At 35.2% G+C, this 14,949-nt stretch overlaps 1 protein-coding gene across 1 annotated transcript; it reads left to right on the forward strand.

Annotated features, from left to right (window-relative positions):
• The first annotated feature begins 2,600 nt into the window (after positions 1-2,600).
• Positions 2,601-14,810, forward strand: LOC113748747 (Fanconi anemia group J protein homolog). The gene is made up of 28 exons (XM_027292293.1): positions 2,601-3,123; positions 3,277-3,349; positions 3,557-3,632; positions 4,053-4,117; positions 4,193-4,237; positions 4,326-4,426; positions 4,504-4,645; positions 4,966-5,027; positions 5,098-5,171; positions 5,250-5,320; positions 5,605-5,692; positions 5,831-5,903; positions 5,976-6,071; positions 6,548-6,656; positions 7,072-7,165; positions 7,252-7,335; positions 7,429-7,585; positions 7,792-7,985; positions 8,989-9,033; positions 9,193-9,221; positions 9,306-9,427; positions 10,178-10,225; positions 11,307-11,431; positions 11,502-11,821; positions 12,255-13,197; positions 13,272-13,328; positions 14,120-14,239; positions 14,315-14,810. The coding sequence occupies exons 1-28, from the start codon at positions 2,718-2,720 to the stop codon at positions 14,357-14,359; spliced, it is 3,864 nt and encodes a 1,287-aa protein (XP_027148094.1). The 5' UTR covers positions 2,601-2,717; the 3' UTR covers positions 14,360-14,810.
• The last annotated feature ends 139 nt before the right edge of the window (positions 14,811-14,949 follow it).

Here is a 14,949-nt window from a genome sequence, read left to right on the forward strand (position 1 = left end):
AAAAACATTTTGAACGATTTCAATAATTATGAAGCTTAGGTTGCGAGTATATCGAAGATAACTTGCTCAAAAGCAAGAACCCAAAAACTCGTGTTAATCCTTCACATATGAATATTCTATTTGTGATTAATGAAAAGGAAAAATCATTCAAAATATCTATCACATTTCTTCAAATGAATTTTATTATCATTTAGTTTTAAAATAATAATTTTATGTTTCTTACAAATTTAAAATAGCAAAACTTGATATCAACACGAGTTTCTGGCCATTTTTTAGCCTAAAGTCACCAAGTAATTCACATATAATTATTTTTTTATGTACAAAAAGTTCAGGTTCCACGTTTTTAGTGATAAAAATGAATATAGATTGAGTCAAATTTCACCTTTTTAGTGGGAAAAAAAGAGAATATGGTTTGAATTGAATCTTGCTTTTTTTCAAAAACAAAAATAATAAATGAAATCTAACCTTTTTTTTTTATGAAAATGACCATGTATAGATCATGTAATGGATTTAGGGTAAAATGTAGTTAAAAATCGAAGTTGGAACAAAAAATTACTAACTTGATTTTATAAGAGACATAAAATTGTCATTTTAAAAGTGAATGATGAAAAATTTCATTTGGCATAATATGATGGATATTTTAGACAAATTTCCTTAATAAAAATCTTATGTCAATGAAATTATCTTTTATAGCTTTATATGATTCTTGGAAATTCTAAATAGCGTGGCATCGAGTTTTTTTCCCAACTCCAATCTTGAGAGTTTTTCTTCCTTAAAGCTATAGCTTTAACATTCTTGATTCATCCACCAAAATCTCTAAAATTGTTCCTTGTCTTTTCCCCTCTATTTCCTATTTAAAATTCCAAAGTTTGGAAAAACTGGCATTGTTTCCCATCTTTCTTCTATTCTTCCCAATTCCATAATTTTGAGACTAGCTATTAATTCAGGAGTTGAGAAAAGGTAAAGCAAAAAAAGACAAGGCAAAGAAAGTAGAGAAGAGCGAGTAATGCACAAAAAGGGGGAAAAATGATGAGAAGATAATTGAAGTGATGAATTGGTAGCAACAGAATTTTATTTTTTTAAAGACAAAATACAACCAATGAGAAGTGTTAAAATGTCAAATGTACATATATAAATTTAGATTGGATGGAGTGACTGGCAAAGAAAAAATAAAAAGATGGGGAGGACTTGTACTTCTTTTGTTTTGGAGTCTTAAGTGGAAAAAAAAGGGAAAGATAAGAGAAAGATAGGACTGAATAATTTTTAAAAATAAAGGTCTCTCCAATCATGGAGGTATATGGAACGATAGTCGAAACAAATCTTCCAAACTTTTTCTTAAAGTGCACAATATCTCCTTGAAAGATTAATAAACACATTGCTGATACTCAAAATATTGAAAATCACTTTTTTTAATATTTCACGCTTCAAAACTACTTCAAAATTTAATTATTCTCTTACTTTCTCTCTCTCCGTTTTTCCCCCAATAAACTATCTATTCTTTTATGTTGGATAAAATACCAAAATTCATTTGGAAACCTACAATTTAAATTATTGCGCTTGTAATCAAAGTAAGATCATTATTTTTTTCGTTAGATTGGTCAAACCTGAATAATCAAATCTTTCAAATAAAATTACTATAACTAGTGCTTGAGGACACATCCAATGTGTGTGCAACAAATAAAAAAAATTAAAATGGTTAGAATATTTTTTGTTAGAAAGTAGTGTTTTCAAAAGGGTTCAACTGTGCCAAAAATTTGTTTTGGTATGATAGGAAAATGATAGTTTGTTTTGGAAAAATGGCACACAATTTCAACAATTGTCAAAATATGGGGAAAGTAGGTAGCTCAAATGATATAATTGTCTAGGGAAATAAGGGTATATTTTGTAGTATATTAAGTGATATGCTTTGTTCACATCAATCCCTCTAACTTGCTTTATATATAGTATAAGATATTACAAAATCACCTCCCAGTTTAAGGCTAACATAATATTCTAAAGGAAAAAAATTTGAGGGCAAACAGTACTTTTAAAAATCCCAATCACTTTTTTTATCTTCCTAACCATCTTTTTATCTCATATACATCACATCACAAAAAGTACTACAGTAAATATCTCAAATAAATCATCCAAATAAACTCTTATCCAAACAAACTCAATGAAATTATAGGAAAAGCTTATATTTGCCTCATTTCCAATGCTATTTGTTGGTCTGTTATCAATACAGTAAAAAAATATATATTTGTATTTTGATTTGTTCTTGCTTTTTTATTAAGTGGTAAAATAAGTATAAACTTTTTATTACAATGATAGCAGTTCAATAATATTTTTTTTTATCAAAAATACAATAATACCTACTATATCTTATATTAATTTGTAATTTTTCTCTCGATCTCGAACTTGAACTCGATTTCAAAGATTTCCAAGCTCCATGCAGCGCTCAGAGTGCTCCAATTAGTCAGTTACCCGCCTAAATTAGCCAATTAAAATAGTTTCCCGCCAAAGAAAGAAAATACTCCTCCTCTAATGAGCTACAGACTCAATAGCAAAGACCAGCGAAAAGGAGAAGAAGCCATTGTCGTACTCCAAAGCCCTAAATCAAACCAATCAATTCTCATTCCTTCACTCGGACTTGGCATGAATCCACAATACACTTTTAGTGCTTGATGAGGAGTGGATTGTGGAGTAAAATTCACAGCTAAAAAACAAAGGAAAAAACTATGAAGGAGACCAAGTGTTCACCTCCAACCCCACTCACATCCCAGCCAATAAACCCTAACCCTAATTCCTGTAAAAGCACCAAAAATGTGATCCACATTGGGGGGATTCAAGTGGAATTCCCTTACCAGCCATACGGTACCCAACTGGCCTTCATGAATCGCGTCATTTCCACGCTCGATCGCGCTCGACGGGACGGTCGCTGTCACGCTCTTCTCGAGTCACCCACCGGTACCGGAAAATCGCTCTCCCTTCTTTGCTCCTCTCTCGCTTGGCAGCAGAATTTCAAGTCCAGAAATCTTCAAGCCGCCAATCTTTCCTGCTCTGATTCCAAGCCCAACCCGGAAGCCATCAACGATCCTATTAACTTCGGTGGCGGATTTGTCCCCGAAACCCAGCCTTTATCTGGTGCGTTGCTGCAATCTTCTTGTGTTAACAATTACCCTTTGAGTTTTTCATTGCTCCATTTGGGAAAAAAGTGCACTTTTGAGCTTCTACCTTAGAAGGGTGATCTTGTTGCTATTTATTTTTGATCGTTATCACAACTTTCGGGGAATGCAGAAACTGGAGGCTCAGCAGCTGTAAATGGCAAGAATAAGAAGAAACAATCGGTGCCCACCATATTTTACGCTTCGTAAGCTTCAACTCGCTAATCTTTTTCGGGCTCTGTTGTTAAAGGAACCCCAACATATACCAGTTTTACTTCTTCTGCCTGTACAGCTGCTTCTTGGACTTAAACTCTTGAGTTTTTCACTATATAGTTGCCTGTGGTTTTGGAAAAGGTGTTTTTAGCTAAGATGCTTTGAAAGGATTACTGTTCGAGTTGTCTTTAACCTTCCAGGCGGACGCATTCACAAATACGTCAAGTGATCCAGGAGTACAGGAAAACTACTTACCGTGTCCCCATGGCAGTTTTGGTGGGTGTCCCTGTTCTCAAAGAAAAGTATATTTTTTGAAGTTGCCTGAAATGCCTTGGACTGCAATTCTTAATTTTTTTTAATCTTGTGTAAAAGATGGTACTACATGTTATTGGCGTGCGTGTATGCCCTAGTAGATTTTGAAGATTCATCTTAAATTATTAAAATTGGTGGTTCGTGAACTGCAGTACCAGTTTCATCGTGGTTTTTTGTTTTAAAGTGGGAGGAGAGGTGATTGGAATACAGATTTTTGGTCACAGATTTTCAGTTGTTTATTTGTGTATTGAAATGTAGTAAGAAAATTTCAGACTATTGGCGTTGTCAATAGCACTTCCTAACAGGTCTGCTTTGGTCCACATGCTATTTTGTATAAATGTTGGCTTAGTTCTTGGCCACTGATTGCCTTTGTCCATTTGCCAGGCATCAAGGAGACATTACTGCACAAACATGAATCTACGTGGAACTGCTAATATTGACGAGCAGTGGTGATTCACTAACCTTGAAAAGAGCAGTTCTGTCCTTTTTATTTATTTTGCTAATGTAAATCTGAAAAATTCCAGTAAGTTGCTGTTGAAGGATACAGAAATTGGCTGCTCAGAATTCAAGTAGGTTATTTCTTATTGCACCACTATTTCTCCATGCCAACAATGCATTTCTATAATTTGGAGGTTTGCCGGCTTTCTTCCTCCACAGGAATGTGCATAAGGTCAAAGGTCATCCGTCTCTCCAGAAAGGAGGTTGCCATGAGGTCCATGATATTGAAGACCTTGTTAAAGTTGGAGAAATTGTGAAAGGTTATTCCTTGTCCAATAATTTTTAGTATATAAAAGTTGCAGCTAATGCAGTTTACTAACTATTTTACAATGTCCAGGTTGTTCATATTTTGCAGCACGGTCAATTGCAGAAGATGCAGAATTAGTATTTTGCCCTTACAACTATATCATTTGTCCAATTATTAGGAAAGCAATGGAAGTCGACATTGAGGGGGCCATTATCATTCTCGATGAAGCTCAGTAAGTGTTCTAGTGGAATTAATCATTTATCTGGTCGACAATAATTGTTTTATACAACGAGGTGGTTATTTGAAAGTTCACTGCCATGGCTGTGGGGTTGAGAAAATTCTTCTTGAACAAGTTCATTATTGAGGCCCAGTTACCTAGTTTTAGAGTCTTATGGGGGATGGCAAATATAAGTGTGTACCTTTTCAGTTGAGCATCAGAATGGATGGTTTTTTTTTAAAGCTTTAACAAATAGTGCAACGTGAAGTGCTTTGTATGTTAATTATTTTCATTGTTGACCATTTTATGCATCTGATTGTTGTTACGTATTCCAGTAATATAGAGGACATTGCTCGTGATGCTGGCAGCATTGATGTTGAAGAAGATGTTTTGCTCCGTAAGTGCAAGCTAATGCCTTTTGTTTCTTAAGCTTTGATCCTCACTTATTGTTTTACATACTTTGGAAGAGTTACAGACGGAACTGCAACAACTCAGGCTCACTGATCCTATGACATATCAGCCTTTGCTGGAAATGATTCAGGTAATGTATTTATCCTGTACTTTTCAATTTGAGGCCCAAATTCTGTTAACAGCTGTTCATAATTTTTCATTTTCATAGGACATCTTGAATTGGATTGATCGGAGGAAAAGTACTTTAGAGAAGCGTGAATTTCAGCATTATTTTTCTTGGTAGGTTATGTAATTAGTATGTTTTGACTTTTGTTGCAATTATGTATAATATTAAGCCTCTGCTTCTTTTTAGCTTAGTAGTGATACTCTTTTATCATAATTCCACTGAAACTGGTTAAGTAGGGGATTTGGTCAAAATATTGATGAGCTTAGACATATTGAAGCTTGAACTGCACATTGTTAACCGAGTGAACGAAAATAATGAAGTATTTATTATATGAAATCTGCTCTGTTTTCTTTCCCCCAAGAAGTTCTTGTATATTTATTTTAATCTATTACTTTAGTTGGACTGGTGATAAGGCTTTAATGGAGCTGGAGGATGCTAATGTAACACAAAAGTGCTTCCCGATACTAAAGGAATGTGCAACCAAGGTAATCTTTGTAAAAATCTGATGATTTTATGTTGTAGTCTCTACCTTTTGAGTCTCTTTGCAGTTGTTTTAAAATTCCTATCCCTTTCATTTTGATCATATCTGTGTATGGTACATCCTCAGTTTTATGTTCCTGCAGGCAATTAAAGCTGCTTCTGATGCTGAGCCTGAATTAGCTTGTTTAAGTGGCATATCAGCAACAGTGTTGGAAGGTATATGCTATTCAACAATCTTTATTTGACTGATCTGATCATATTTCTAATCTTCTGTTGTCTTCGTTACAGGATTGTTCTCTTCATTTACTTTCTTCTTTTCTGGAAATGGGCTTCACGTAAATGATTATCTCCTTGCATTACAAAGATATGTCAAAAGAGATGGTGGTTAGTGGTTAATATCATTCTTTTATTTTATTGTCATGGCCTGTTGCCGTCTTCATTATATTGTCTTGGCTACTCAACTATTAGAATAGCAACAATGCAACTGATGTCTAAATTTGAGGAAGTGCTTGAAGAGTAGAGTGGTCAAACTAGTAACATTGGTTTTGTAAGGTGATGATTTAGGCCATTTGCTTGTGTAAAACTGTCATAATATTGCAAAAGGGACATCATCGAATTTCTTGGAGTTGGGTGGTTTAGTGTGGAATTCTTAACAAAGCCTCTGGACTTCTGGACATAGTAGAGATTTAAGTATAAATGTAACACGTAGTAAGTCTACTGAGACTTTATACGGAAGTCAATCTCCTGAGATTTTAATGAGAAACGCATGTTTTGATGCATGTGGCTTTTTATGTCTATTACAACAAAGCTTCTTTGGAATGGCTATTTCTGATGGCACTTACCATTTGTAATGGACACAGTCAATTCTGCTGGTGGTTGGACACATTCTTTGAATTTGTGGTGCTTGAATCCATCTGTAGTCTTCAAAGGCATTGCTGATGTGTCTCTGTCAGTGATTTTAACATCAGGGTAAGCACAATTGGCGGTAAATTCAACTGCTTCTTGAGGCATTACTTCTAGTCTAGTTCTAATTTACCCAGTTAAAGGTCTTTGATCTTTCCTAGTTGTCCTAAAAGTCAACTGCTTGTTAATGTCGCACAATTTTCACAACCTTCTAGGCATTCTAACATTGTGACTGTACATAATCATTCTTTGTTCTTGTAACATCTTGACAATTTTCTCTAAATATGGTCTCAGTATACAGGACTAATTAAGGTAATTTCTTTTTTACTACTCAGAAAGAAGGATAATTTTGTAATTTTTTAAATCTTTCCACTGTTGGTTTAATGTGTCAATAAACATATGAGCTTGAATTTGTCATATGTTTCCACTGTTGGTTTAAGTCCTTTTCTTTGTTTTTCCTTATTAATGATACTTTTTACAGGACTCTATCACCTATGAACTCCTTTTCATCTGAACTTGGTATTCAATTTGCAACTTGCTTGGAAGCTCCACATGTCATAGAGACTGAGACACAAGTAAGTACTTTGTGCAATGTCTTTTGGCTTCTTGTTTAAAGTTGTTCCTTCAGATAAATAGTTGCCTTGTCATTTCTGTGCTGCAGATATGGGCAGGTGTAATTTCTAGGGGTCCACAAGATTATCCACTAAATGCAAGCTACAGGACAGCAGACACATATGCTTTCCAGGTAAAATCTGACATTGAAGCTTCTGTGTGCCTATTTGGGAATCATCTTCTGTCTTGAATATTTGAATGAGATGCTACTATAATTTCTGTGAAGGATGCGGTTGGCATGTCCTTAGAAGAAATATGCAAGATTGCTCCGGGTGGTTGTCTTGTATTCTTCCCTAGCTATAAGCTGATGGAAAAATTATGCAGTCGCTGGCAAGAAACTGGTCAATGGTCTAAATTAAATGCACAGAAATCTCTCTTTGTTGGTAAGATATACTGTGTTGTAGTTCTTGATTTTTCCATCAATATATGGACAATTATACAGTCACCTTGGAGACATTCCTTTTTATCGTTCCCCTTTTACTGTTTGGTGCAAAATTAAATTGACTTAGACTCCTATTTGGGAAACAAAGGGAATATTAATATGTATGCTACCATGCTTTTTCCCTTGTAACTTTGGTATTCCTTTCAGAGCCAAGAGGGGGAAGTCAGGATGGCCTTGAACCAGTTTTGGAGGGCTATTATAATTCCATTCATCAGAAAAGTAAACCTTTGACTGGAAGAAAGAGAAGATGTAAGAAGTTGGATGTTACTAATGGCGAGAGAACAGAATCATCACAGACTGCTAATGGAGGAGCTGCTTTTCTTGCTGTTTGTCGGGGAAAGGTTTGTTGTGCTGACATTGTCTCTAATTTTATCTTCAACTCATACATACTACTTATCCCCAAAAAAAAAGTATAAAGATGATAAAGTTTAAATATATCTAAAATGTAGGTAATACTTCCCCTCTTTTCCATGAATCTGGAGCTGAAACTTGGACAGTTTTGTTACTCTCTATCTTTAGGGTAATAATTTTGATATGCTAAATTGTAGCAAATACTTGTTAGGACCCATTTTTACATTACCACTTCTAGGAAAATAGGATGTCCAAAACATTAATGGTTCACATTTTCCATGAATGGCTATACTCCTTCAAATTTGAATACTACCCTGAATGGCTATATTTCTCCAAATTTGGATACTAATTAATCTAAACTCTAGCATAAGATGGTTTTCATTGGTAAGTTAAGTTTTCTCCCGTGTCTTGGAATGTTACAAGGTGCCCCTTCTATGTCGATATTGCCAACGTTCTTTTGATTTAGTAGAATGAAACATAGAATCTAATTGATTTCACCATCCAACATTGAGTTTCTGTTTTCTTTTGTATGTTAGATGATAGCATGTTCTTTTTGTGCTGTTACTCAATCTTGTTTATAAGGGTGAAGGGACATTTATCTAATAATGCAGGGAATTCTATTACATTCCTTTTGATGATTATTTTCAGTTTGTCTTAATGTTGGAATGGTTAAATAGTTGGAGAATTGTGTAGGTAGTTAATACGAGAATAAGTAGGATGATTTTTCCGCAACGGATAAAGTTTGAGCCTTTTTAATTATCCATGGATAGAGAAATTGAATATTCATGTTAATAGACTTTATCCTGATTGAACTGAAGATCTCTGCAGGTATGTAACCTTCTAGGACTTGTCTTGCATGGTCTATGTCATTGGATTTTATTGACAATGTTCCATCAAAATCATATAATGGACCTCCTAGTTGATTTTGCTAATGAAATGGGTTTCACCATACACTTTATATTTTGGTTCTTAATTATAAAATGAATTGCGCAGATATCTGAAGGCATTGACTTCTCTGATGACTATGCTCGAGTGGTTGTATCCTTTCCTTTCTCCATATCTCTTAGCTGTTGCAGTCTAATAATCACAACTGTGAAAGACTTACATACTTTGTTTCACTGAAAAAGGGTTCCTAAATGCTATAGTCTGATCTTGCATTTGTTTTCTTGTTCACGAGTTATTTCTTAACTAGCTCAGGTAATTGTTGGCATTCCCTTCCCAAACATGTAAGGATCATCTTTTTTCAAATCAATTAGTGAAGTTATATGCATTTTTTCTGAATCACAAATATCTTGGTGATTGAATATCAGCCATGACATTCAAGTTGCCCAAAAGAAGAAATTCAACGATATGTATAGGTTGTCCAAAAACCTCCTGAGTGGGAATGAGTGGTACTGTAATCAAGCTTTCCGAGCCCTCAACCAGGCTACAGGTACTTTCATTACTACTATTGTGCAATACTATGATGCATAATATTTCTTGTGGGCATAATCTGAAATTTTTAGAAAGACAAATTTGCTTAACATGCACTAGACATTTAATCACTGTTTTCAGCCATGTGGTTGATTTGCAGCACCGTTTACTATTGGAGAATACAAATGTTTACCTTCATGGCTTATTAGTGTATTTTTCAATATGCCTTTATTATGTTTAAGTCTTTTCATAGGCAATTACCCTCTCTGTCCCATTAAAAGTGTCATACTTTCCTTTTTGGTCTGTCCCAAAATTATTGTCACTTACCAAAATTGGCAAAGAAAACTTTTTCCCATTTCCGTCTCATGCCCCTAAATATAACTCACTCTTTTAATCTTTTGCTGGGCACAAGAATGCACTAATCAAGTACAAAGACTGCCTTTGCTGGCTTGTGAGCCTCACATTAAATGCACACACTCTGAAAAACAATGTGGGAACATTCCTAAAGCGTGGGTGCCACATATCTTTTCAACACTATCATTTTTCTTGCATACAACACATGTTAATGTATAGAAGCTGAAGTAGGGTATTTCTGGAACTAATACCAAATTCATTTGAAATTGTTGCATTGTTGAAAAAAGCATGAGTCCCGAAGTGCAAGGAACATTTTTGGGACGGAGGAAGTATATGTTTAAGCTTTAAGTTGAATTTGTTACTTGTACTTTTTTGGGCACTTCGGTTAACCTAAAATATCTATTTCATTGTGTAGGACGTTGCATAAGACACAGATATGACTATGGAGCTATCATCTTATTAGGTACTTGTATTTCTCTTTTCTTACATGTATAAAGTACGTGTGTTTCAATAGGGCTTATAATTGTATAACAAAATAACTACTTGATTCTTTTGGATTGCACCCTCTTGTTGCCTTGTAACAAGATTATCACTTTCTGAAAAAGGAAAGTTAGCTTGCTTTTGCATTACAGAAGTGTGTTTTATGTTAACTAGTAAATTAAAATAGTAAAGTGATTGATTAATTTTTTGGGGGGTTGAGACATTTTTCCCTTTTTCTTGTCCATGGAATAAGGTGTCTGTTGTTTTCAAGGTCGAGAAATCTACATTAGGAAAAAAAAATCTGTTCAATTTGTATATCTGGCACAACCACACACACAACAAATGTGACTTCAACATTGTGTATTGAATATAGTGTCTGGTATGGGGATACATTTCTCAAGCAGGAAAAGATAATAAGTATGTGTGTTTCGATAGGCTCGTCATTGTATAAGAAAATAACTACTCGATTCTTTTGGGTTGCACCCTCTTGTTGCCTCGTAACAAGATTGTCACTTTCTGAAAAAGGAAAGTTAGCTTGCTTTTGCATTACAGAAGTGTGTTTTATGTTAACTAGTAAATTTAAATAGTAAAGTGACTGCTTAATTCTTTGGGGGGTTGAGACATTTTTCCCTTTTTCTTTTCCATGGAAAAAGAGCGTCTGTTGTTTTCATGGTCGAGGGATCTACATTAGAAAAAAAAAGATCTCCTCAATTTGTATATCAGGCACAACTGCACACAACAAATGTGACATCAACATTGTGTATTGAATATAGTCTGGTGTGGGGATACATTTCTCAAGCAGGAAAAGATTCAGTTAATATCCGATTAGTAATTAATGTATTGCCAGAGAGACCAGAGGAAGGTACAACTTGATAATGAATTGAAGTTAGTTTCTCGTTTCTCTGCGATACCATTGAATAGAGAGCTTTTATTTGCCTTCAGTTTAGTACTTGAAAGTTGTATTGGAGCTAAATCTTTTCATCCTGTCTTATGATTTCCATAAAGTTGTGTTAGATATAGTTGTTTGGTTATCTCCAGGATGAACATGACCTTTTTGCTTGCAGATGAGCGCCTGTGTGAAGAAAGGAACAGAGCACACATTTCAAAGTGGTTTAGGAAATCCATTAGACAGTATGATAACTTTGAAAGATCCATGGAGGAGTTAAAATCATTTTTCAGAGATGCCAAGGTGAAATATACTTTGAGAGTGAGGGTAACATAAGTTTGATTATGTGATTACTGAATCTGATATCATGCAGGATCGTGTTGGGAAGGTAGTTAAGTCTCCACAAAGTTCTGACCTTCGGGTTGAAGATACTCTCATGGTTAAGAACAAGGTGATTTCTACGAAAAAGTCTCAGAGTGAAAGGCCATTCAAGAGATCTGAGCAGAAAATATCTGGTCATTCCTTGGCATCTGAAAATTCTTCTTCCTTGTACCCATCTGTAAGCTATGGCATAAATCACAAATTTAGCCAAAAGATTCCTGATGTGGAAGGATTGCTATCAACGGATGGGAGAGATATTGCTGGCTGCAGAGAGTACATTGACCTGGAGTGTGACACTCAGAAACACTGCAGGTGAAATATGCAACACATTAACATGACACATTTTATACTCTTTGCAACTAGATGACAACTGGTTTTGATTGTTTTTTTGGTTTTTTACTCTTGAAAAGATAACACGAATTGTGCTGTCCAATACTGCTAGATGTTTTGTCTGCTTATGTTGCATTGCGAACAGCATCTAGAATGATGGTCATGCCTTTTTTATTGGCACTAATAACTGGATTTAATCAGGATGAAAAGTTGATTTTCCGTCAATACATTATAAGAATAAACCTAAAGATTTGAAAATCATTGTTCATATGTCAGGAAATTTGTAATTTCTCACTTCTTCATGGATGGGCTATATCTAGTTTTTAAAAATGGATAAATTTCTCTCTCTATATGCTTAATTGGAATCTTCACTATAAATACAACACCTGTACTAATGGAATTAAGGCTTTTGCAGGTTGTCCATGAGTGCATCAACAATGCTATCACCTGTTGATCCTGATATAACAATTGTTAGGGAAACTCCTGGTGTAATTGGCATTGACGCTATAGCAACTTCTGAAGTCATTTCGATAAATGAAGACTCCAGTTTGACAGCTGTCCCACTGTCCAGTGAGATTCCAGATAATTTTTCCCGCAGTCCTGTATCTTTAGTGAATTCAAGTCTGGCTTTTAAATCCACTTGTTTGCTGGCAACTCCTGAAAGAACTAATAATGACAGACTGAATGTACGAGTACCAGAGATGGAGTCACCTTACAATTTGAGTGCCAATTCATTTTCCCTTAAAAGGAGAAAATCCATGTGTTCATCATCTGACCGTATACAGAAAGTAGAATTTGGCTCTCCCGTTTCTAGAACTCCTGATTCTGTCAGTTTCATGGTGAGCTCAATAACAAAAGTAGATCCAGAAAAAAGAAATGGAATTGATTCTCAGATGCTCAATTTGAACAAGGAAAATGGCAGATTTTTTCAGCCATCATCATTTAATGATACTGGAACATCATGTGCTCCTGATCCCACAGTGGTCAAGAGACTGCAAATCTTTTGTTCAGTGTGCAAAAATCCTTTGGGACTTCCTGAAAATAATCTGTGTGTTGCGTCCACTCTAACATCCTGTTCCAAAATTTACTTGAGATCTCTTCTGAGGGAGAAGTTGGAGAGTTCAGATGTATGTTCCTCAAGTATACCAGTTCTGGTAACTGATAAGTCATCAGTTGATCAGCAGTTCTTTGAGAGAAACAATGAAGCTGCTCCAGCAGGACCAGTAGAGGGTATTTGGTGCAAAGCAGATGGTTGTGTATTTAGTACAATTTTCTGCCCATTCTGTTTGGATAGCACCACTTGTCTTGGCGTACAAGTCATGGCCACGGATGCATCCAATGTGTGTTTACAAAATAAGGTGATAAAGATTTTGTCATCTTATACTTTGTGCTGGTGGAAAAACATTTTTTCTAACTATTTTCTGTTGTACAGGTATTGTTGTTTTCTGACCTTCTAGAGATTAAAAGTCCTACCGCATCAATAACGAAGGTAAGGTTCTCACCCAGGAATTATACATTTTCTCTTCTTTCTAAAAATAGCATTTCTCTTTGGGTAACATTTCATGGTGCATGTGGATGTACGTGTATTTATAATTTTATTGTGAACATATGCAAATGCTTACGCAGAACAGCCAGGAATATGGGAAAGAACTGGTAGTTATTGAAAATCAGATCTAAATTATACACAAATTTTCAGATTTTTTTTGGGTGCAAGAATAGTGAAAAAGAAATTGAGGTTAAGATTGTAGGATAATGTGGAGCAGCCTTTTTTTTTTTTAAGGAGGATAATCATCTAGAAATTTTTAGAAGTAACTAAGGTGAAAAAAATCCAATGCTTGATTTTGCTACACAAGTAAATGGAGTTGATTAAAATGCTTTATCTTTTGGTGTATAATCTGAAAATTTATGAGTATTCAGGACCTTTATTTTTATTTAGTATAGCTCCTTGCGTTGGAGTTGAGTTGTAGATCCTTCTATGTTCTTCTCTGCAAATGAAGGTATTGCAAAAGTGGAATTTTAGTACTACTTAAGATTGCAGATTGCATATAATGCTGGACCTCTTTATGTGGTAATGGTGTTACACTTCTGCTGGTATTGATTACAATATCAATCAATTTTCTGAAATTATTTGTATAGAATTTCGTGTCTTAGATATCCTGATGATACACGTGTTCGCTTTACTAGCTTCTCTTTTTGGCAAAATGAAATTAGAGGTCAGATAGCAGCTCTTGATTACCTGTGATCTCCTCCTATTTACATGCTGCACCTATTTTGTACTAGGAATTATCTTCATCTAATGGCTCATGCACCAGTAAGAGAGCTGGGTTGAATTCCATTGAGAAATACGCTTACATCCCAGAACAAAAGAATTCGGGAGGCTGGAGGACTACAAAATCAAAGGTGAGAACTTCATTTGTCTATATCCTATGATGTTGTTTGGCCAAGATATCATTTTTGACAACTCTAACGTTACAGATGCAACTGCCAAAGAGGGGTCTGCTGTCCACTCCAGAAAGCTAATGTAGATGCAAGATGTGATGTTCTGGTCAATATGTGCAGTGGAGGATTCTTGTCTGGACTAGTTTTGGAAAAATATATTGGAAGTTGGGGCTGTTCTTGGATAGGCGTTTGAAATTAAGTAGGTGGCAAGTAATGTTTCTCTGAAGAAAAGTTGACCTGCTGCTTAGTTTTGCTGATAGTAAATAACCCTGATGTGTCGTGTTTGTAAAAAATTTATGGCTGATGGGTACTCACAACAGGGTCATGCTAGAACAACATGGTCTTGTGTGTTGTACGACTGTTGCAGATAGCTTAGATATTGGTGGATTCCATTCCATTTGGCAAATGAATGCGTAAAACAGACTTAAAAAGTCCTAGTTAGGATCGGAAACCACTTTTCCTTTACTAGTTGACAACCGCTATTACTGACTGGTCTTGCTGAAAATGCAGGTAAGTGTTTATTTTTGGGCAACATTGAAATCAGGCATGGGTGTTTTCTGATTGTTTATCGTTTTGCTTTTCGGGTGGGAGCAATCCAATTGAACAAGACTACGTTAATAAAGCGGATGAAATTTTACGAAATTTTCTTTTTACAAGGTGACTGATTCATG

This window comes from Coffea eugenioides, chromosome 10 (assembly GCF_003713205.1).
Source record: "Coffea eugenioides isolate CCC68of chromosome 10, Ceug_1.0, whole genome shotgun sequence".
In the NCBI taxonomy this organism is placed as follows: Eukaryota; Viridiplantae; Streptophyta; class Magnoliopsida; order Gentianales; family Rubiaceae; genus Coffea; species Coffea eugenioides.